Raw genomic sequence first — 23041 nt, 5'->3', positions numbered from 1 at the left:
ACCCAGCTGAGATTAGAATCTGTCTCAGACCAAAGTTCAGATTACCATGCCATGTTGCTTCTGAGAAGTTTCAAAGATGTATGAACAAGTAAATAGGATCAGAAGTAGAGCAGTGGGAAAGGATTTGATGTGGACTCTGTACTGAGGACTAAACTTTGAGCAATGATAGACATAGATTGAGGACTGTTTGCAGTTAGTATGTAAACTCTGGTTCAAAGCTCCTCTTTATTTCCTGTCTCTTAAAGTTTGGTATTCCTCACGGTAGATATTCTCATGACCATCTCTCTCTCCCATCCTGTTAGCATGCTCCTTATGAGACAAAATCCAGGGTGGCCACACATAGCAGAAAACCAAAAAAGTTTTGGTTTTCACACATGAATGAGAATATTACTGGACCAGCATTGAAGAACTTCTTCATGTTATCATAAATCTTTACAACTGTTAGAAGTGTTCTAAGCTTATGTAAAAAAGGCATCAATAAACTTGGTTAAAATGTGTGCTCTAGCAACTTGCATTTAGATCTATTTTTTAAAGAAATAGACTTTATTCTTAAAAATTTTAATTTTGTAAATTATGTATCATTTTTGTTTAATAAGTTTTGAAAAGAAGTACACACACACTTAGAGAATGAAACTCATTTTTAATCCTACCATCCTGAGAAACTCAATTTTAAAGTTTAATAGTTATTATTCCTCTTTTATCCAATATTTTTTGGGGGGAGTAAGGACAGGGAAGATACAAACATAAGGTCATTTGATATATATTGGTTTTTCCTGTTTTTCACTTAGTAATATGAGCATATATATAATATGAGCACATTCCCAAACTATTTTTCTTCCTCAAGATTATTTTGATGGCTGCATATGAGCATACTATATTATTTAATGAATTTCCTACTGTAGGTCATTTGTTTTATAATCTGTATTACCTGTAGAACTTTAGAAAATACTAATGCCTGAGCCCCAGCTCCAGTGATTCTGACTTAATTGGTCTGGGAAGCAGTCTTTTAGAGTTTTGGAAGACTCACCAGTGATTCTAACATGCAGCCAAGGTTGAGAGCCCTCATAAATAGGGAAGATACGAGACAAACCACTCCTAGAGCCATGTGGTGTTTATAAGTGCCTTTTCTTTAGGATCAACACAATCATCTTGGGTTATGAATGAACAATACAGCTGACCCCACTGACCACCTTCACAGTTTTGACACACATACAAAATTATTTTGCTATGAATAAAATTATTGTAAGACTAAGACTCAGTTCAGCAGGGTTTGTGCTGTAACTCTTCTATACGAAGTCATAAACAGAATGTTAAAACTGTACCATATTGACATATTAATTAGTTGAAAATTATTTTTGAACTAAACAACAACAACACAATCAAACAATGTATTCTCTAACAAAGAGTCTGAGTTGGCCAATGTGTTCACTGGCACATGATATGCATCAATTAATGTTTTAATGGATTAATGTATTTAATTGGAATTCAATTATCTTTTATTTATGACTCCATTAATTTTTTTTTCATTGAAAAGAATTCGTCATTGTGTAACTTAGAGGAAAATCATCTCTTTGAATACTCCGTAGTTTGAGGATATTTGTTATATTTGCAAGTGGAATGAATTTGCAAGGTTTTTTTTTTTTTTTCTACATGGAGCTCTGCGTCCTTGAACGTAAAATACAAATAATCTCTGGGCTGTTAATTATTGGCAAATTGGTCCATTTGCAACCTAAGGAAATAAAGTAACATATACCAACAGAAGGTTACTAGTTAACAGGCATTGCTTGAAAAGGGTATAAAAGAACTTCAGCATGATTTTCAATTATCTGCCCACACCATTGCCAACAGCAACAAAAACTTACAACCATGAAGTGGGTGGTATCCATTTTTGTAATTTTCCTACTAAATTTTAGTGAATCCAGAACAATGCATACAAATGCGTATGGAATAGGTAAAGTAGTTTTTGTTTTTCTCTCTTCTTTTCCTATCAAAACTCTTAATATTCTTAATTTTGCATTTACTCATTTATGTCTTGGTTTATGTATCATACATATTTTTCCCTACAGAGAAAAACTGTTTTATTGGTGGATATATTTAAATAAAGGATTAAACTAGTAACTTTATGAGAGAGATTTTTAAGATCATAATAGTGCTAGCTTTATCTATGTGAATGGTTCATATGTTCCATGGTGAATTAATTTTATGTACATTACTTATTTATTTACTATTCATTTAACTTTGCAAATATATGTAAATATATACCAGGCCACAACCCTGGCTCCTTCATGTGTAAAACTCGCTCAGATTGATAAAATAAATAATATTTTTCTTCTTTACTTCAGAAAAACTGGTTATTATATGAAGGTCTGAAGAAGAAATACTGTGACTAGGATATGACTGGGCAAGCAAAATGGTTCAAAAGGAAGAATGAATATAATTTTAGTCATATTTTTCAAGCAAATTAGACACATACAGGGGAAATCCAAACAATCGGGAGATATGAAATCTGAATTTTAGTGCTAAGATTGCTATATTTTGTTCATTTTAACTTTGTTTCTTTGTCTCCTAATATTCTCAAGTACAAAATTAAGACATTTGGATAAGTGATCCCTAAGGTCTTATTTCTAAAATTGCATAGTTCTAACTTAAATCCAAACACTTACAGGTAACAATTGCTTTCTTGGTTGCAGTGAAAGCACCATTAATCATGAAATATATTTTGCTTTCCAGCTTCTGTATTGCATTCTTTCCAGTGTTCTACAGAGATGGATTTAGTTGACTTGTAAGTGTGTTTCTCATATAAATGAACTTTACATATGCAAATCAATGATAATTTTAGTTAGGTAAGCGAATGAAATTTGGATAGCTATAAGAGTTTTTAAAGTACAAAAGCAAATTAGGCAATGCCAAAAAAGTTAGTTATATTGAATATAAATTGAATTTGAAGAGGCTTAACTGATGGCCAATGCCTTAGATATTAACTAATAGATTCCTTAAAGTTCCATGAGGCAAACCAAAAAAGTTCAAATGATAAACACATAAATCAAATTAGAGCTTAGAAATAGAAGATCAGTTAGTGTCTGATCCGTGACAAACATGTATTAATTCAGTAATATTCCTAATCAAAACCAGTAAGATAATATTATTATATTCTTTCTCCGTGGGCAATTTAAATCCCAGTAGCAAACCACAGGAGGTGAAATAGTCTATTGTCTGTTATTTGCAGAAGTTATGTTGTTCTCTTGAACAATGTCTTTCTATTCCATGTTTCTAAAGTTTTTGATAAGGAATTTAAAGTAGTGTGCTGCTGCTACTGCGTGCCCACAGAAACCTGCATGAGCATTGCTTTGGGTTAAACCTGAGTACACTACTTTTGGGTCAGGCCTTGAGCATGCTGGGAGTAAACACAGGCAGAGGTCTAATTACTGACTCTTAAAAAGAACGATCTAGAATATAGATGCCCTCAATTATGAGTGCATTGTAGTCGGTGAGTGACCACAAAAGGAGGAACCACTGTTATGGGCAATCCTCTTATTGTGACTTTTAACAGATGTATACATATTTACTGGGGAAACAGACAAGGGGAAGACTGAAATTTCTTCCTGGACAGTTAGAATCTAAATACATAAATTTTTAACAGAGATCATCTCCTGCCTCCTCATAATATAGACAGAAAATGAAAACAAGAAAGCAAAACTATACATGAGAAAAACAAGCCCTGTGTAAGGTACACCTTAAGTATCACTATGTATTTTTTGTTTCAGAGCTACCATCTTTTTTGCCCAGTTTATTCAAGAAGCCACATATAAGGAAGTAAGCAAAATGGTGAAAGATGTGTTGAGTGTAATTGAAAAACCTACTGGCAGTGAGCAGCCTGCGGGATGTTTAGAACACAAGGTGAGTAAATAATGGTAATGACAGGGATGATAATAAAGCACTGTGATAGGGAAGCGGACTTGGCCCAATGGATAGGCCTACCACATGGGAGGTCCACAGTTCAAACCCTGGGCCTCCTTGACCCGCGTGGAGCTGGCCCATGCGTCGTGCTGACGCACACAAGGGGTGCCCTGCCACGCAGGGGTGTCCCCCGCATAGGGGAGCCCCATACACAAGGAGTGCACCCTGTAAGGAGAGCCGCCCAGTGTGAAAGAAAGTGCAGCCTGTCAAGAATGGCGCCACACACACGGAGGGCTGACACAGCAAGATGACAGAAGAAAAAGAGACACAGCAGTCCCGGTGCTGCTGATAAGGATAGAAGCGGTCACAGAAGAACACACAGTGAATGGACACAAAGAACACATGGGGAAAGGGGAGAGAAAAAAAATCTTAAAAAAAAAAGAAAATAAAGCACTGTGATATTTGACCAAAATTTAGCATGTAGAGGGTAAGATACAGGGATGGCCTACGATATACATTTAAATATCTGAAGAGCTGCTGTATGAAAGAAGTATTAGATTAATTCTGAATTACTATAGAGGGCAGAAGAGAAAACAATGGGTGTCTATTATAATGAGATAATATAAGCATGGTGGCTAAAAGCAAGGGTTCTGAAGTAAGGTTATGTGGGTGACCATGGGTATATTACTTAATTTGTTTGAACTTGATTCCTTATCCAAAAATAAGGGATAATAATTTCCATTTCAGGGTTATCATGGAGATGGCTATAATTGTAATTTTTATTAAGCACTTACAGTATGGTGGACACTATTCTAAGAAATGCTATATGTAGATTACATTAAAAATATTTTGTTACACAGAGCGTAACACTGACAATGGATGTCTGAAGAGACCCTGGCTGAGGCTTATTAGCAGGATATCAGTCCTGCTTACAGATATTAATTTATTAAATCTTTACAATAATCCCAGGAGATAGATACTAATCTTTTAGTTGAGAAAACTGAGGCACAGAGAGGTTAAGTGGCTTTCTTAATGGAGCCAACAAATGGCAGAACCAGAATTTAAACCAGATAATCTGGCTCTAGAACTAACACCCTTAGTGGCTTCATTATGCTATACGCTACACTAGAGTGGACATGAGGTGAATAGCACATAGATAAGGTAGACAGTTTTAACAAGCAGCTACAACAAAAGAAAACAGGATTCTAGTTAAATTTGAATTTCAGATAAACGACCAATACTTTTTCAGTATAAGGATATTCCAGTGCAGAGGCTCAATTAATAATTGTTATTATTGTTTATTTTATGTCAATATGCAAAAAAAACACCTTTGAGTACAGCTATCCAATTATTAGACAAAATGTCCTCCTATCATGGAGGAATTGATGAATTGGCCAAAAGACAATGTGTCTGCAACTGACTGCTAAAAGTCAGAGTTAAAGTACTTTCCAACTCTGAAATCTACAATTTAATAAAAATCCATGTTTTTCATCTCCATTTTTTATTGTCCTCATAAGCTTCTAAAAACATCTATAAATTGAGACTTTATGTCCAAACTTAGAGGCATGATTTTTATGTGGATTAGGAATTAGAAGTCCTAAGATTCCCAAGATTCTCTGAATATTAGCAGTCAGAAAAGCCAAATAATAAGTTTCTTCACATGAATGAAACTCACATATTGATCAGAGGCTTTCTTTGGAATATTGGTGCTCCTATTTGATTTTGATAAAATTATGGAGCAAAGAAGGGAGCATGTGCATTTTAAAATACTTTAAGCTAAATCTGAATTAAGACCCCATGAACAGTGTTTGATACTATATCTATTTGATCAAATAATTTTTTATTTTTATCTGGAAAAAAAATCCAATTTTATATCAATGTCTTATCAGAGAAATGTCATATGGAACGAGTATCTATGACTGCAGCATGGTTTATATAAAAAAGTAAAGCTTATATATAGTGGAGAAAATTGCTGGTAACATAAAATACAAAAGTGAAAATAATTCAAATTTTAGTGGGGGCCAAAATATTGCATGACCTTTTTCTTTTTAAAATAAAATAATTTTGTTTAGTGGTCAAAGGTTGGAAATTAAAATTTCATTTCTGAAAAGGCACCAAAGAAAGCAATCTCATGAGGCTGAAACGAAATATTTTGGAATTCATATGGGAAATTATTTTCTCAATATTTATTTCTGATTATGAATATTAGAAAACTTTTCATGTGATCTATAGAAAGTTTAAGTAAAGCATTTGCCTATCATTAAAAAGAAATATTTTCTACAGCTATCCGCCTTTTTGGAAGAAATTTGCCATGAAAAGGAAATTTCTGAAAAGTATGGACTTTCAAACTGCTGCAGCAAAAGTGAGGAGGAAAGACATAACTGTTTATTAGCGCGCAAAAAGGCTGCTCCGGCATCCATCCCTCCCTTCCAAGTTCCCGAACCTGTCACGAGTTGTCAAGCATATGAAGAAAACCAGAAGATGTTTATGAACCGGTAAGGATTTAATTGAAAGGTCGGTGAAATACCCAGAAATGGAACAATACCAAGTAGAATCAAGTGTTTCTGCAATTTATAGATAAACTCTAGAGCACAGAAAAATAGAAACAATGTTTGGTGTTATATCTGGGGAGATCTTGCTAGGAAATTGAGTAAAAACTTTAAGCGCAACCTCGTTTCCACAGCATGCAAACTGCAGTGTAGAATTCAAGCCTGACACACCAGCTGTTTCTTTAGTTTTCTGAGATGCACCTTGGTTTTTTCACTTTTAATCTCTGTTTTAGCTTCAAAAAATATATTAATATCGCACAAAATAATTCCTTACAGAGCCAAATAGTTGTTATATCATGTTCACTCAATTACCTGGAAATTAAAAAGAAAATGGTAGAAATTCAGGAATGTTTAAGATACTAAACATGTTAACATTTATTGAACAATAGCATCTTCTAGGAAGCTGTGTGCTTGGCTCACATGGTGTGATTAATACACACAAACAACCTTTAATATCTCCTCCACCTCTTCCTCTTCATTCTCCCTTTTCCAATTGGCAGATGAGGAAATCGAGGCTTAGAAGTTTAAATGATTGACTGAGGTCACAGCTGGGATTTGAACCGAGGTTTTCTATAGGCAAAGCCTGTGTCTAACTCTTAATCTTTTCTGTCTTCCATGTTACTACCTAGACCAGTGAAATAGGTAGCCTGTGTTTAAAACATCTTTGCTATGGAGACTGCCAAGTGTGGGGGAGGGGTAATTCCATTCTGCACTGATGAAGAATCTGCTTTACTTGCCAAATTCTTCATGAATATCTTTATTTAGGATAAAGATATTGCCATTGTCAGCAGCAAATGGAAACAAATATGATTGGTTTTCTCTTAGAAATACAGTAAAGAAAAAGTCAAATGCATTTGTTTTCTGAATTTTTAAACAAATTCCAGAGTCTAGCATCAAGCACTAGTAGTCTTCTTTTCATGTGTGTGTAAATCTTATAGCTCTATTTCATTTCACAGATACATCTATGAGATTGCAAGAAGGCATCCATTCTTATATGCACCTACAATTCTTTCTTTGGCTGCTCACTATGACAAAATAATTCCACCTTGTTGCAAAACTGAAAATGCAGTAGAATGCTTCCAAACAAAGGTATTATATTTATGTGGATATTAACTGGCAATACAATGCCTTGTCTGGATATGAGTCATTAAAAACAAAACAAAGTTAAAATGTTTTTGTGGGCTGAATATTGGATTTGCGCTTTTTAATTCATCCATCCATCCATCCATCCATCCATCCATTCATTCATCCAGCCAGCCAGCCAGCCAGCTGGCCAGCCAACATATATATTTTATTATCAGGAAGAAAGTTTGTTGGGATGAAGAAGGAAAGACATAAAGGGAGATAATAAAAATGTAAATGAAGGAAGGAGAGGAGTAGAGGGTAAAAGAAGAAGTGAAAGAAAATGGGGGAGAAGGATTGGGAGCAGAAGAAGGAAGCACAGGCCGGAAAAAAGTGAAAGAGACCTATCTTACTTTGCTAGGTGTGCTGTAACAAAATATCAAACTGGATAGCTTAGACAAGAGACATTTATTGTCTCTTACTTCTGGAGGCTGGAAGTTCAAAATCAAGGTGTCGGCAGGTTCATGCATCCTTAGAAATCTGTAGGGAAGAATTTGTACCATGCCTTCTCTAACTTCTGATAGTTTCCCACCAATCCATAATGTTGTCTTTCTCTATCCAAATTTCCTCTTTTATAAGGACCACAGTCACATTGGAATAAGGGTCCTATTCCAGTATGACCTCATTTTAACTTGCCCAATTCCCTCTGTAATGACTTTATTTCCAAATAAGGTTGCAATCTCAGGTACTGGGGATTAGGACTTCAACATATCTTTTTGGGGGACACAATTCAATCTGTAACAATTTGTGCTAAATATATATATATGTATTATTTTTCAATGTATTTTTTATATTTATTATTTCTTTTAATCCTTAGAACAATCTTGAAGTTTAAGTATTATTTTCATTTAACAAAAGAGAATTTAGATTTAAAGAAATGAATAACTTTCTTAGGTTTAGAGAGCTAGAATATCATCTACACTTAATTGTTACCAAATACCTGATAACAAAGTTTGCTTTAGAATTTTGACTGTTCCCAGAATGTCAGACTGTGACATAATCTTACCTTTTGTGACTGAACAGGAATTTAAGGAATTAGCAGACTTAATCTGTCTTAAAGCTGTTTAAAAGTACAGCTGTTCATTAATTATCCCAAATATGAAAGCTACCATATTTTTGTTTTCAAAATATTTTAAATAAATCTATCTGATACAGATACATATACATTAACCTTAATGAATGAATGAATTAGTGAAAAAAATTATGCAAAAATGCATGGCAGTTATAATTTTTAGAATAAAAGCTGTTATTTTTGCTATGTTATGTATTTTGTGTTATGTTCATGCTTTACCTTTGTCTTATGTTTTTCTAATTATTAAAACCTGTAAAAGTAAACATAGGTTTTCTTGACACCTTGATTCTTCCATATGCAGGCAGCATCAATTACTAAAGAATTAAGAGAAAGCAGTTTGTTAAATCAACACATATGTGCTGTAATGAGAAATTTTGGACCCCGGATTTTCCGAGCAATGTAAGTTTTAGTTTTAACCTTTTTTGGGAAGAAGATATAATCTCCAGCACTACTTTTGCAGTTGAGATCATTTTTTTAATTGTTGCTGTTGTAGAGGATGAGATTCACTTTAATGAGGACCAGTTAGATTAGAATAATAGAATAGAATAGCAGTTTTGGAAGGAAACTAACAGCTCTCCTGTTTGAAATAATACTTTGAGAAGACATTGAAGGATTATACTATTTATGTTTCTGCTATATACTCAAGTTCTGGCCTTCAATCAAATTATATATCATTATTAGACCATATTTCCAGGCTCCTACAGATGAGACCTTATCGAATATCATTCAACACTTTTGGTTTACCAAGGAATTATTTATATTAAATCCGCTTCTCAATTTGTTATAGGTCCATTGTGTCTATCATTCGTCCTATGAAAACATTCACTTGAGGCAATAATAGTAAAACCTGGTTTCAGGAAGAAAAAACTGTAGTCATTGAGGAACTAGCATGTATTCTCTTATCTTAAGAAAGCAGTATAACTCATTGGAGTTTGTTCTCTTGTCCTGGCTGCTGCAAACTCAAAGGCAAATTTGGAGCTTTTCAATTGGGCATACTTACTTACTCTTACGTTTAGCATATTTGGTTTCTCCTTTATCCTTGATTGTTTATCTATCTATCCATCTATCTAGCCATCTATCTATCGATCTATTAATCTAACTCAATGCCTACCTATCTACCTCTAATTATTCATCCATTCATCATTTATTTATCTTTCTTATTAGAATGAAAAAGGATCTAAATAACAAACCCCAAAACTAGTTCAGTCTCTTTATTTTTACAGTTAGTTACCTAAGTCCCAGAAAGAATAAAGCAAGTTGCACAAGACCACATTTCTAGTCTTTAGAAGGTGCTTTTCTAGGTCCCTGTCATGATTTATTTTCATTACACCTGTTTGTCTACCATGCCAGAAATCTCTAAGTATCTGTCCCCTGACAAATGAGACTGTAAGATGAGATATAAGAATCAGAATTACCAATGGTGTAGAGTTTTGCCGTCCAAGCTGGCTACCACTAGCCACATGTGGCTCCTAAGCATTTGAAATGTGGCTAGAGCAAATGAGGAATTGTGCTATAAGTGTAAAATATATACCAGATTTGGAGACTTGGTATGTAAAAAAGAATGCACGACATCTCATTAACATGCTCTTATGTTGATTACATATTGACTTGGTAATATTTTGATATATTGTGTTAAATAAAATATATTATTAAAGTGAATTTTACCTTCTCTTAAAAATTTTTTTAATGTGGCCACTAGAAAAATTTTATATTACATAGCTGATTTAAAGTAATCTTAAATTCTATTTTACTCAAATATTTATATTTATAGGAAAATATTTAAGCTGTTAATCAAAGAGTATTAAGTATAGAAATTCAGACTTCATTTTATTTATATATGTTTATTTGTTAAACGACACATTAAAAGTGTATGCACAGCAGAGATCTAGAAGGAAGTTTTTAGTCATGGAAATCATTTTAAGACAGACTAGTTTCTTCTCAGACATGGTCAGATTTAGGCTTTAACTACCCTCTAATTCTATTAGAAATTTGAAGATTCGTTCATGAACTTTCTTTGAATTTATCTTAGTAATAAAATAAAAATTAAGGAATTATTTTATATGTTATGTATAAATATATGTTATAATGGCGTTCTCATTTTGACATCCTTAAGCGATACATGTTAAATGTTCTAAATATTTAAAGAAAATCCTTCAGCAGCAATAGCAACTACACCAGTTTCTCTAGGGAGCAGTGGTTTCACACAGACATTAGTTAAAATTTAAGGAAATATAGAGAAGAAAATGGAATTTTTCTTTCTTCCCTTTTGGGCCACAATACATGGCTTGGGAGGATGGCATGTCTGAAATGTTTTGTCTGTTCTGCAGTTTTCTCCCTTTGTTGATTTGCATATATTCATACCACCATAAATTTTCAGTTTTTTTTCCCCTTCCAAGTAAAAAATCACCATTATTCTAATGGAATTTTCTATATCTTAATTGTTTATACTTTTAGTCTTTTCTGTTTACTCACTACAATGATTTCAGGTGCTCAGCATCAGAGATGAATAACAAAAAGGGAGAGGTTTCATCTCGATCCCAAGGAAAGTTTTTAGGGAAAGATAAATTACTTCCATGCCATTTGTGAGACCAGATCACAGATTGAAGAGTCTCTGCCTTGAAATACTGGTCTGTAATTGAGAACACTTAGGGCACTTTTTCTTCTCTATTTATTTATTTATTAGGAGACACTAGGGATTGGTCCCAGGACCTGGTACATGGGAAGCAGGTGCTCAACCACTGACTACACCTGCTTCCTGTCCTTCTCTTTTTAAATAAGAGCATTTTACTCTTTCATCTTTGGGGCTACAGCTATTACATATATTACTAATTATTCTCTAAATATTATATTTATATAATATTATTATAAATATTATTTAATTTTGAGAAACAAGATTGATTTGTTTTTTTTCCCTCAGAACCCTTACTAAACTGAGTCAAAAGTTTTCCAAAGCTAATTTTACTGAAATTCAGAAACTGACTCTGGATGTGACCCACATACACAAGAAATGTTGCAGAGGAAATGTGCTGGAGTGTCTGCATGATGGGGTAAAACGTCTTGCTTTCTAAATATGATACATTTTCTGTGGCAATTTCTTTTTCTTTTTCTCTCCTCATAGAAGGGAGAAGACTGTCTGATTTGAGTTGGTCATAGGGAATGGTATCTGACTGAGTAAAGTTAGTTACAGACTCCCTGACAGTAAAGCTTAAACCATCTTTTGCTGATCCCGCCTTTCACTTAGAAGACGCTCTCCTTTTGTGAGACCAGGACTCATTCATTTCTTATTTCTGCATGAGATGATAACTTCTCAGGAGGTCTCCACATAGGATTTGGGGGATGGATTATTTCCTCTTAGTGTAGTCATTTTTTCATCTACTTATTCTTTCATTTGACAAATATATATTGAGTAGTTTTTTATGTGCTATCCACTGTGAGTGATACCTGTGATTAAGATACAAGCTGACTTCAAGGAATTTATAGTCTGATCGGAGAGGTAAGACTGAGGGACCTCTTTAAGATTAGTAACTGTCCTTGGTTTACTGTTTTCCCCATAGGCTTCAAGGATGATGCTTGGCATGTGCAAGGCACTCTGTTACAGTTTGTTAAATGAATGAATACAATACAAATAACACCAGAAACTGTTGTGTAGGTAGAAAGGGAGCCATGCCAATGAGCAATGTCAGTAAAGAACTCTAGGAGAATTAAAAAACAAACAACAAGACACCAACAACAGATTCCTTGGGCAAGACACAGCCAGTAGCAATTTATGCAATAGTACACTGGCCTATTGTGTGCTACCTCAAGACTTCCTAGACAGTGTGTGATAGAGACATCTCTCTACCCAACATTATTCCTTCCCTAGTCCCTTGTGATATACCCACCTCCACGGAGATTTGAAATGATTGCTCTTAGATATTCAAAAAGCTTGATAACTGGGTTGGAACATTGTTTCCAAAAGGCTGGAAATAGTGAAGATAAAGTGCTCCTTTCAGCCCACTCCCATGGCACGCTGGAAGCTGCCAGAAGCCCTGGCAGCAGGGGAGGCGTGAGGGTGATGGTCTGGTCCTTGAGCACAGGTAGAGAATCCTGGTGTGAGGAGCTGGCAAAGATGAACAGAAAGGCCACCCCAAAGACAGACCTTACTACTTCATTCATATTTTTCTTTTAGATCTATTTGCCTGCATACTAGGGATATAAACAAAAACGGTTTTGTTTTTCCTTGTGGTTAGTTTTCTTGTTCTTTCACTGACAATTTTCCTGACTTGTATAGTCATGTTTAAAAATTAATTTTTCAATATTTAGAACTCATAATCACCCTTTTGATTCAAAGTGGAAAAATTAACGGCACTATGGTCTGTAAGTTGGATTTTAATGCCTGAACGCAGGTTCTAATTGTCCCTGCTGAGAATGCACAGAAGTTTTAATCCCATGGCTCGGCTTTTTATGGCCACTTGGGTACACTGCCATTTCATTATAGGCTGCTCCCTGAGGCGACAGTAGGCTGCTGAAGCTTGTTCTGAGGAAGATGGAGCAGAAAGTTCGCTCATCATGTCATGACAGCAGCAGCAAATGTAAATTTAAATACTCACAGAAAAATATATAGGGACCTGCATGTCCTTTGATTTGAGGAGCACCTTTCTCCTTTGTTTTTAAAAGTTGCCTACTAAAATAAGATGGTAGGTTAGCTGACCACTGTGAAACTATGACCTATGAAAATACGGATAGGTAGAAAGGAGCAAGGAAAGACAAAGTGTGGAGAAAGCACTAGAATGGAAGACAAGGTAAAATGCCTTCCTTTCTCCCTCCTTCCCTCCCCCTGTCCCTCCCCCTCCCTTCCATTCTTTTTTTTTTTTCTCCCTTCTAGCCCCTCCATTCCTCTCATACCTAGAGCTGGTCCTGAGGTCCTTCATTAAAAATAAACCTTGAAAACTTACACTTTATTTTTCCTATTACAGCAAGAAATTATGTCTTATATATGTTCTCAACAAGATACTCTGTCAAGCAAGATAGCAGAATGCTGCAAATTGCCCATACTTGAACTCGCTCAATGCATAATCCGTGCAGAAAATGATGACAAACCTGAGGGCTTATCTCCAAATCTAAAAAGGTTTTTAGGAGATAGAGATTTCCATCAATTTTCTTCAGTGGAAAAAGATTTGTTTTTGGCCAGGTAATGCACGGTTGATGTATGTTCACATAAGTAAAGACTATTACGTGGTGGACTGTGTTGAAAGGAGGAGTGATAGCCATGGTTTTGGGACTCCATATGCAAGGATAATACTAGAATGTTCTGAGCTAAAGTTGATTTAAGTATTAGGGAAGAACTATCTAGGGAGTTCAATTTGTGATAATGAGGTTTTCACCATTGCTGGTATTAACTGGCTTGCTTATGAAGTTGTTTTTATTTTATATCTGGAATCAGAAGCATTGTCTTCCCAGCCCAGACCACTCATTTTGCTTTCAGATAGGATGTCGGTATTTTTGATAAGAAGCAGCACAATTAAGAATGTGCCCTTTTACTGTATATGTTTGAAAAGCTTTCCTTCCAAATCTAACTCAATATATAATATGCTAGATTGAAGGACTTTTTATACAATGGGTCATCTGATATTTATTGAATAGATGCTTTATTTTTGTAAGACAATCAAAGCAGTTTTAGAGACATTTTCAGTATAGTAGTTTGTTATAATATTATTGATAGGCCACATTCTCATTTTATTTGCTTTTAAGGGAAACATGCATTCAAATTAATACATTTTCCTTTATTGTACAGTATATATGTTGGGTTTTGTACAGCCTTAAGACATTATACTTGATGATCTTCAAGGATCTTTCGAAATTTAAGAGTCTATGATTCTAATGTAGTAATGAAAAGAATGGCCCAATTTTCTTTTTAATACTCCCTTAGGATACAACTCCATCATTGCATTAAAATTGGGCATTCACACATTGTTTGAAGTGCTAAATAAAATTATGCAAACAAGAACAAAGCCCAGTTTTAAGAAACATATATTCACAAATTATTGGTGAAGACTAATAATTTTTATAACCTAAGGATGCAATTAATAGGTTCATAAATTATCTTTAAGTTACATATCCATCTACATCTAAAGCTAATTGTTTGTTCCATAGAAGCAGTTCTTCAAATGGAAAGGTTTTTGGCAGTAAGATTTTCTCAGCTGAGAATGATCTCCATCAGACATGTGTGTGACTTCCTTTACTCAGGTTTCTGCTTAGATGTCAACTGCCCAGAGAGGCTTTTCTTGACCACATGCTCCCAATTAATGACCCCTCCTTGTGAGTCACTCCTTCCCTCTCTTTCATTATTTTTTATTTCTCTTTGTTGATTTATCCGTCTTGAAATTAGATGGCCTCTTTCTTGTTTATTTCTACTGGGCTCCCTATAATGTATGCTTCTGAAGGCAAAGATTTTATCTTACAAATCACTGACTCAGTGTTTAAAGCAATGTTAGCATAGAGTAGGCACTAACAAATTACATGTTGAATGAATGAATGTGAAGTCCACAATTGAAAAGCCAGAGGGAGAGTTCCAAAGGGAAACAAAACACCATTTTACAGGACACTGAGGGACTATAGTTTGTATTAATAGGTTTGCCTTCATACAATCCAATCATATTTGATTTCCAGGCTTATTTATTTGATTTTTAAGTTCTACATACTATAATACACAGAAAAACTTAGGGAAGTAATGACTATAATTCATTTGAAAGTCTTTTAGTTTCATTTTTTTCCATGTGTTTTAGATATACTTATGAATACTCAAGAAGACATCCTGAGTTTGCCGTTACAGTAGTTTTAAGGGTTGCTAAAGGATATGAGCAATTATTGGAGAATTGTTCCCAGTCTGAAAATCCTCTTGAATGCCAAGATAAAGGGGTAAGTCCCTCTAGAATTTTAGGAAGAATCTGAAAAATTAGATTGCTAACATACATTAAAAATGCTGCATTTGCTTGAAAGTGACTAGTAGTTAACTAGTTATAGCCACTAATTAGCTGTTTATTACTAGCTATTAACTAGTAGTCAGAAATCAGTGGCTTACTTTAGAAAGAAAAATATTATAACCAAAATTCTTTGGATGCATGCAACAAAGATATTATTAGTTTTCAACCGTTTCAGAAAGGCAAGAATATTGTGCAGAAAAAACTGTAAGCCTTTATCCAAAGACTGAGTTCTGCCATGAAATAATTTTGTGAATCATAAAGTTTTAAACTTAAGCACCACAAAGTCCACTTGCTTTAATTCTCAAATATTAAAAATAACTTCTAAGATTGGTTTTGCAATAGAATAAAGTCATATTTGTCAATTTTATACACAAAGTAAAATGTTCAGGAAGAGAAAACAAAGTATGTAATAATGTTTGTATTTTCAGGAAGAAGAATTAGAGAAATATATCCAGGAGAGCCAAACAATTGCAAAGCGAACTTGTGGCCTCTTCCAGAAATTAGGAGAATATCCCTTACAAAATGTGTATGTCTTTGCCAATAGTATTTTTAGTGATGTAAGATTATTAATAGAAGAGAGAAATATAAATCTGAATGAGTGATCCATGGCTAATTGTGAATTTCAGTTCCTGTTTCAAATTGGAAGCCAGTGCAATCTGAGTGCCCAAATCAGGCTCCCCCTTCCCTCCCCTTTCCCATGAGGGCAACCTGTGCTGGTGGTCTCTCTTTCAGGGCAAAACAAAATTGTCCTGTGAAGTCTGATCAGTAAAGATAGCAATTCTGTCATACATGTAACAACAAGATATCAAAGTTAAAATAAATGAAACTTTTGAGGTTGGGAACAGGAGTCAGCCTCTGCTCAGAGTCCTTCCACCCCCAATCTGATATGTTGATATAATAGGAATAGAACAAATAGTTGTTAGTGTAAACACATATCAAAAAGGTCATGTTGACGAGACTAATGTCTGACCAACGTCTGACCTCATGTCTTCTGAAATCAGAATCAGCTAGCATAGAGGGTCTTTGAGAACGAACAGAGTCCAAAACTCAAGAGTGACTCACCAGGACTTGTTGGCAAATGCTTCTTTCAGGTTTCTTGTTGCTTACACGAAGAAAGCCCCTCAGCTGACCTCTTCGGAGCTGATGGCCTTCACCAGGAAAATGGCTGCTGCAGCAGTCGCTTGTTGCCAGCTCAGGGAGGACAAACAGTTGGCCTGTGGAGAGGGAGAGGTGAGTACCTGGTATCTTTAGTCCCATCTCCTTGCTGCTGTTTTACTTGAAATAGCCACATCATTCCCACTTAGGGGAAGTGGTGAAAACCAATGTGGAGATGGTTTTCCTGGGATTGTTTGATACATTTCAGCTGGAGTGGGTATGAGAGGGTAGATCTGAATGATTAGCATGTGGTAAGGTTTCCTGTTCTTCTAGAATGACTGGTAGAAGCACAACCAGTTGATTTAATAATTCAATGTTTTATGTGCAGGAAAGGTAGAATGGCCAACAAGTTATTCAGCTCATGATTTCTTCTTTTTATTAAATATTATTTTAATGTATAAAAATGTCTCACCTTGGATAGATTAAGATTAGCCATTTTTAGCCATGCTTACATTTTTGCCTTTTGTTTCAATTTGTAACATAATCTTCTTTTTCTTATGTTTTTATATTATGTTATTGAGTAAAATCTGTTCCCTTTTTCTGTCATTTACAGTACATGTTCTGAATATTAAAATGACTCTCCAGTTAGTTTACACCAATAATCTCTTTAACTCTTAATGTCACTAGTGTCACACATGATTATAGGTTGAAAAATTTTTTTTTTCGTTATTTTTCCTTAAAGTCACAATTGTGGACAAACTTGCATATCTATTTTTTCTCTTTTTCTCTTTCTGATGATGAGGACTTATTCTCTCAGCTTCCTGTTTTGGGATTTTTCACCAAAGGTCAGGAGTTAAGCATCATCTCTATCATTTATTGTAATTCCACATGTTGAGAGGATGCAGGGAAGCAGGATGATGTAATGGTTCAGGAGTACAGGTTCTGGAGCCTGTCTGCTTACTTTCCCATCCTACTTTCACTTCTAGTTAGTCATGTTACTAAGCTTGAGTTTTGTCATCTGAATTTTAAAGTGTTTTTTAACTTTATTTTTTAACTTATTTTTTTGTCTTTTTAAAGATTTTTTTAAAACTTTGTTTATTTATAAAATTCTTAAGCTTTATTTTTTTGTTTTCTGAAATTTGAGAATAAAGATGGCACCATACTCACAGGAAGGCTGTCTTAAATGAAGTAACCCCATACAATTCACTTTGCACTGGCCTTGATAACATAGTGTGCACATAAAATTTGTTAGCTTTTCATAAGTTATTGCTAGGTATTGAGGAAATATTTTTGAAGTTTGGAAGGTAGGAGGATTCCACATTAGGAAAGGCTTTAACACTTAGAGACATATACTTTTGCCCTATTTCTTCTCAACTAGAATTATATATTGTCTATTAGCTGCATATAGTTATACACAAATATATTATATGCACATTATACATATAATATATAAATAGATACAAATATGTATTTATGTAAACATATACACATTTTAAAAATATCATATAGGTGATATTTATGTGTTTATACACATAAAATATTTAAGAGAAAGGGCTGATTCTCTATATACCAAAAGGAATAAAATGGAAGGTTCAACTAGATTTATATGGAAAAGGTAAGCCATATACTGATTTCCTTAGGTCAGGACAGAGTCTTCTCTTTCCTTTGGAAGAATGTATATAACTGGGAGCAAGTATCTACAGAACATAAATAGCTGAAGGACCATCTTCAGCATCCCACACAGAATATCTATTGCTAAATGCTGACATTTATCTCACACAAGCAGCTGAACAGATTATGGCAGCACATGATCCTACACAAAGACAACAGCAATTTCCTATAACATTAATTATGAATAACTAAGTATTAAAATTATTGCAATTAATTATAAATCATTGAAACCTGAATAAACTCTGTGGCTAATGTCCAATCTTTTCCTTTTCTTTTCTCTCATTTTCTTAAGGCTGATCAAATTATTGGACAATTATGCATCAGGCATGAAGCAACTCCTGTAAACCCTGGTGTTGGCCGGTGCTGTAGTTCCTCATATGCCAATAGGAGGCCATGCTTCAGCAACTTGGTGGTGGATGAAACATATGTCCCTCCAGCATTCTCTGCTGCCAAGTTCCTCTTTCATAAGGATCTATGCCAAGCTCAGGGTGTAGAACTGCAAACAAGGAAGCAAGAGTAAGAAATTCTTTATTTGCTAGCATGGAGAAGACTGAGAACATCAAATAGTATTTGAGACTCCTACTTTGCATATTTAACACTGTTGGGCTCTCTACTATAGCAGCATTAACTCAAAGCACTTAGGATGTCTTTCAAAATGGTTTTGTCCCAGTGTCCTGGTAGCCTCATTGGGAAGTAGGTCTATAAAAGTTCAGTAGGGCAGACAATTTTCTGTTTATAGATTAGTTTCAGTCATAACAATTGCTGAGATGCATTCTGGGGTGAGAAAAACTGGACAACTTGTTTTGGGGAAAGAGGATAGATCTTTGCATTCACTCTGGGTACTTCCATTTCAAGTGCTGGAAAGACAGTGTTGAATCTTATTTTATGCTATTTGTGCTCTGAAAAGAATAACCATAAAAAGTGATTCAACCAGGCAGTATGATTGTTATAAAATGGTATACACATTTCAACTCATTGTGTGGGACATTCTGTAATGGCAGTGGCAATGCCAGTCCCACGTTCTCCAAACTCCTGTGCATTTGAATGCTTGCATGCTTTGTTTGTGGTCTCCCTTCTTGGCGGAAAACCCATTCTTCATTTTATCACTATTAAAATCAGACATGTTTCAAATTACACTGAGAATGCCAGTTCCTCTGACAAGCCTTCGGTGTTCCCCTGATCTACACTAATTCCAACATGGAAGCATTGTTAAACGAGTAGTGCAGGTAGTTAGCAGTGCCCGCATTAAGGTAAGAGAGTGATAATTGTGGAAGTTGAGAGTCTGGAAAATGAGGTAGATCTTGGTCTCTTTAGGAGAGTGAATAGGAAAGGATATTCCAGGAAAGGAAGGAAAAGACCAAATTCCACTAATTTTAAGTGCAGAGGAACTCTCATGTCATCTTTCATTTAAAATCTGCACAAATCCAGACTGGTCAAACTCTTGCATGTTTCTAGCCTCAGTCTTTCTGATAAAGGATTAGACAAACTGTGTCGGGTGTGGAGTTGGAATGGTGAGGTGAGGATTTAGAGAAAGGGTTACTAGGGCTCTGAAATTTCTTGACCAGAAAGGTTTTAGAAACATGCCACTGCATAACACTTCTCCTGCACTTTGTTTTAAATCTAGGTTTCTGATTAACCTTGTGAAGCAAAAGCTGCAATTAACAGAGGAACAACTTGAGGTGGTCACTGCAGATTTCTCTGGCTTATTGGAGAAGTGCTGCCAGGACCAGGGGCAAGAAGACTGCTTTGCAGAAGAGGTGTGTGCCATTCATTTTCACAGTGAAAATACTCGCTACAGAATTTCTGTAGTGAATAATGGAAAGAATATTTCATAGACTGACAATTTTAAAATAATGTCACAAAGATTTGAATTTCATTTAAACATACATTCAATAATTTTTATCAGATCTAAAAAGCAATCATGGATATCTCATAACTAAATATTAGGAAGAATTATAATTTTAAAATATCAAGAGATTTAGTAATTTTTGTTTTTTTCCTTGTGGGGAAAACTCTAAAGGGATTATGTAATTGGTATAATTTGGTAATAGTTTAGACAGCTTCTAGTCTAAAATTTACCAATTCAGCTAAATGGATTAAAAGGATTTCACAGCAAAGTAATTTTGCAAATAGGCTGAATATCAGGGAAATATTGATAAAAATATTTTTATTTTGAACTCAAAATATTTTTTTCAAGTATAACATTTATTCAAGTGAAAGTATAGTGATGTTAGTTTTGCATCAGCACTGCACACGGGCCAGCTCCACACGGGTCAAGGAGGCCTGGGGTTTGAACCGCGGACCTCCCATGTGGTAGACGGACGCCCTAACCACTGGGCCAAGTCCGCTTCCCAAAAAGATTGATTTAGATGTAGAGAGCATTAAAAAATAATAACAGTCTTTTCTCTGCAAACCTCTTAATTTATAATCTTTTGGGATTTGTGGAGAAAGGGGAAAGGTGAGGTGAGGATTGGTGATGATTTTGGAGATTGGTATGGGAAAAACTGATTCTGCTGTTGATATGCAAGGATGTTTCCTCTCTCTGGCTCCCATTGTTTCCACTTGCTGGCATCAAAGATGTGTAATTTTTATTTTTAACTATGTTAATCTACAAACTTGTGAATCCATTACTGGATAATGGAGAGTTAACACTATCATCCATTCCTTTCTCTAATGATATCTCTTTGCTCTTAATTTTAGGGCCCCAAGCTAATTTCAAGAACTCGTGCTGCTTTGGGAGTTTAAATTACATCGAGGTAACAAAGAATTCAGACAAAGCTAAATTAAATGTTGATTCTCCACAAACATCAGTTCATATGTGATGTATCTTAAGAGCTACTATTAAATGTTTTTTTCTTAAAAATAAATATAATTCATTTTAATAATTTATTTTTAAAACACTGGAACAAAAATGTGTCCCAGTATCTAATTAATGACTCAACTAATTCAAAATTATTTTGAATTATTTCAAAAGCTTCAGAGAATGCTGTAAAATTTTCCCTATATATTTAATATTCCTCTATACAAAATAATAGAATCATTTGCATTCTATACCTATTCATTTAATTAATATTTAATATATTTTTGTCATGTTGCAGGAAGAAGAGAAGACAAAATGAGTCTTTGTGGCCTTGTGTGAACTTTCCCCTTTAATTGTAACTGATTCATCACTTTTTCTGTGATTAATGAAATGCTGAAGACTTTTTGTGAGACTTCCCACATTCTAGAAATAAAATATCAAAAATGTTTCCTTTTTCCTAGCCTGTGTATTTATTAAAGCTTACACATAATCTCTTTAAACAATCTGTGTACCACTGTATGAAGCAGATTCTGTATGAAAATCATTGAGTATTGATTAAAGATTAAAGCAATTCAAGGATGGATATTATAACACTGATGACTATTTCTCTTGATGAACTAGGAAACTCTTCCAAGTCAAGCACTGTTTGATGCTGCCATAGCACACTGTTCATTAAATGACCATTTAAATATTCTAACTAATCATCATGTGATGAGAAAAGAAATTATGCTCCTATAAGATCCAATGAGACTGATGCTACTCAAAATTTAGGATCTGACTTTCTCTTCTTTCTAGTTCACTTTTCTATTCACAGACATTTTAAAGTATAACTGTACTATAGTTGTTTTGATCCACTGTGATTATTATATTCATCAGTTAATAATTTTTTAAAAACTTTACAACTATGTATCGAATACCACTGGGTACCAGGCCCTGCTTGGGGGCAGCCAATGCCGTCCAGTTGCCCACAGTCTAGAGAAGGAAGCAGCTAATTGTAGTGCAACATGATTACAGCCATAATAGAACTGAGAACAAATTGCTGAGGGAATGAAAATGTGAGAGAGCCCAAACTGACTGGGAAATTTTTCACATGGGAAAAGGCAAACATTTTAGAAGAGTCATAGAAAATGAATTGGCAGCCATCAGTTGAGGAAAAGGCCATTTCACAAATGAGGAAAACATGGCTAAAGGTACTGAATGTGACAAAGCATAATGAATATTTTTAGGGAAATGCAGCATGGGTAGGAAGTTTAAATATGGAAGACTGATATGCAAGCTATTGTAGGGTTGAGCCCAATTTTCATAAGTTTTGTTCTAAAGAATTTGGATGATATAGGTAACGTGGAACTAAAGAGATATCTAAGCAGAGGAGTGCCGTCACTGATTACCTTTTAGGAAGATAGCGCATGAGAAATGGAGGCTGGGAGAGGGGGCAGAGGAGATAAGGAGGCATACGCTTCTCTTCCAGTTACTGTTGCTTCAGGTTTTGGCTTCTCCTTCTTGGCATCTTCTCTCCTGGGTTCCTCTCTGAACTCCTGGTTTCTCTCTCTCCATTTCTGCCATTTTTCTCTGTGTATCTACTGCTTTCAGGCCTATGTTTATAAAGGTACCCAGGAAGAGGACCAGGACCCATACTGAGTCACACTTAACTGAAGCAATCCAATCAAAGGGTTCACACCCAAAGGAATGAATTAGCTCCAAGGACAAGATCCTTTCTTAGGTCCACAAAAAGCTTCAAACTGTCCCAGAAGGGAATTTCCTAAACCTAATAAAGGACATATACAAAAATCCAACAGCTAAAAGTATATTTAGAGTGAGAGACTGAGTGATTTTTCTCTAAGATCAGGAAAGAGACAATGATATACACTTTACC

General features: G+C 34.9%; 1 protein-coding gene across 1 annotated transcript; it reads left to right on the top strand.

Annotated features, from left to right (window-relative positions):
• Positions 1–1835: 1835 nt before the first annotated feature.
• On the top strand, positions 1836–21614 carry AFP (alpha fetoprotein). The gene is made up of 15 exons (XM_004465312.5): positions 1836–1951; positions 2731–2782; positions 3765–3897; positions 6181–6392; positions 7403–7535; positions 8942–9039; positions 11558–11687; positions 13596–13810; positions 15405–15537; positions 16031–16128; positions 16694–16832; positions 18661–18884; positions 19993–20125; positions 21069–21124; positions 21467–21614. The coding sequence occupies exons 1-14, from the start codon at positions 1867–1869 to the stop codon at positions 21111–21113; spliced, it is 1830 nt and encodes a 609-aa protein (XP_004465369.3). The 5' UTR covers positions 1836–1866; the 3' UTR covers positions 21114–21124; positions 21467–21614.
• The last annotated feature ends 1427 nt before the right edge of the window (positions 21615–23041 follow it).

This window comes from Dasypus novemcinctus, chromosome 1 (assembly GCF_030445035.2).
Source record: "Dasypus novemcinctus isolate mDasNov1 chromosome 1, mDasNov1.1.hap2, whole genome shotgun sequence".
Taxonomy (NCBI): domain Eukaryota; kingdom Metazoa; phylum Chordata; class Mammalia; order Cingulata; family Dasypodidae; genus Dasypus; species Dasypus novemcinctus.
The sequence above is the reverse complement of the archived record's forward strand: the minus strand, read 5'-3'. Positions and strand labels throughout refer to the sequence as shown.

Excerpts from the sequence above, each read along its gene's own strand:
- AFP (XM_004465312.5), top strand. The coding sequence starts at position 1,867 with ATGAAGTGGGTGGTATCCATTTTTGTAATTTTCCTACTAAATTTTAGT. Across the intron at positions 16,129-16,693 it reads GAATATCCCTTACAAAATGT|GTTTCTTGTTGCTTACACGA; the intron begins GTATGTCTTTGC and ends TGCTTCTTTCAG. Across the intron at positions 18,885-19,992 it reads CTGCAAACAAGGAAGCAAGA|GTTTCTGATTAACCTTGTGA; the intron begins GTAAGAAATTCT and ends TTTTAAATCTAG.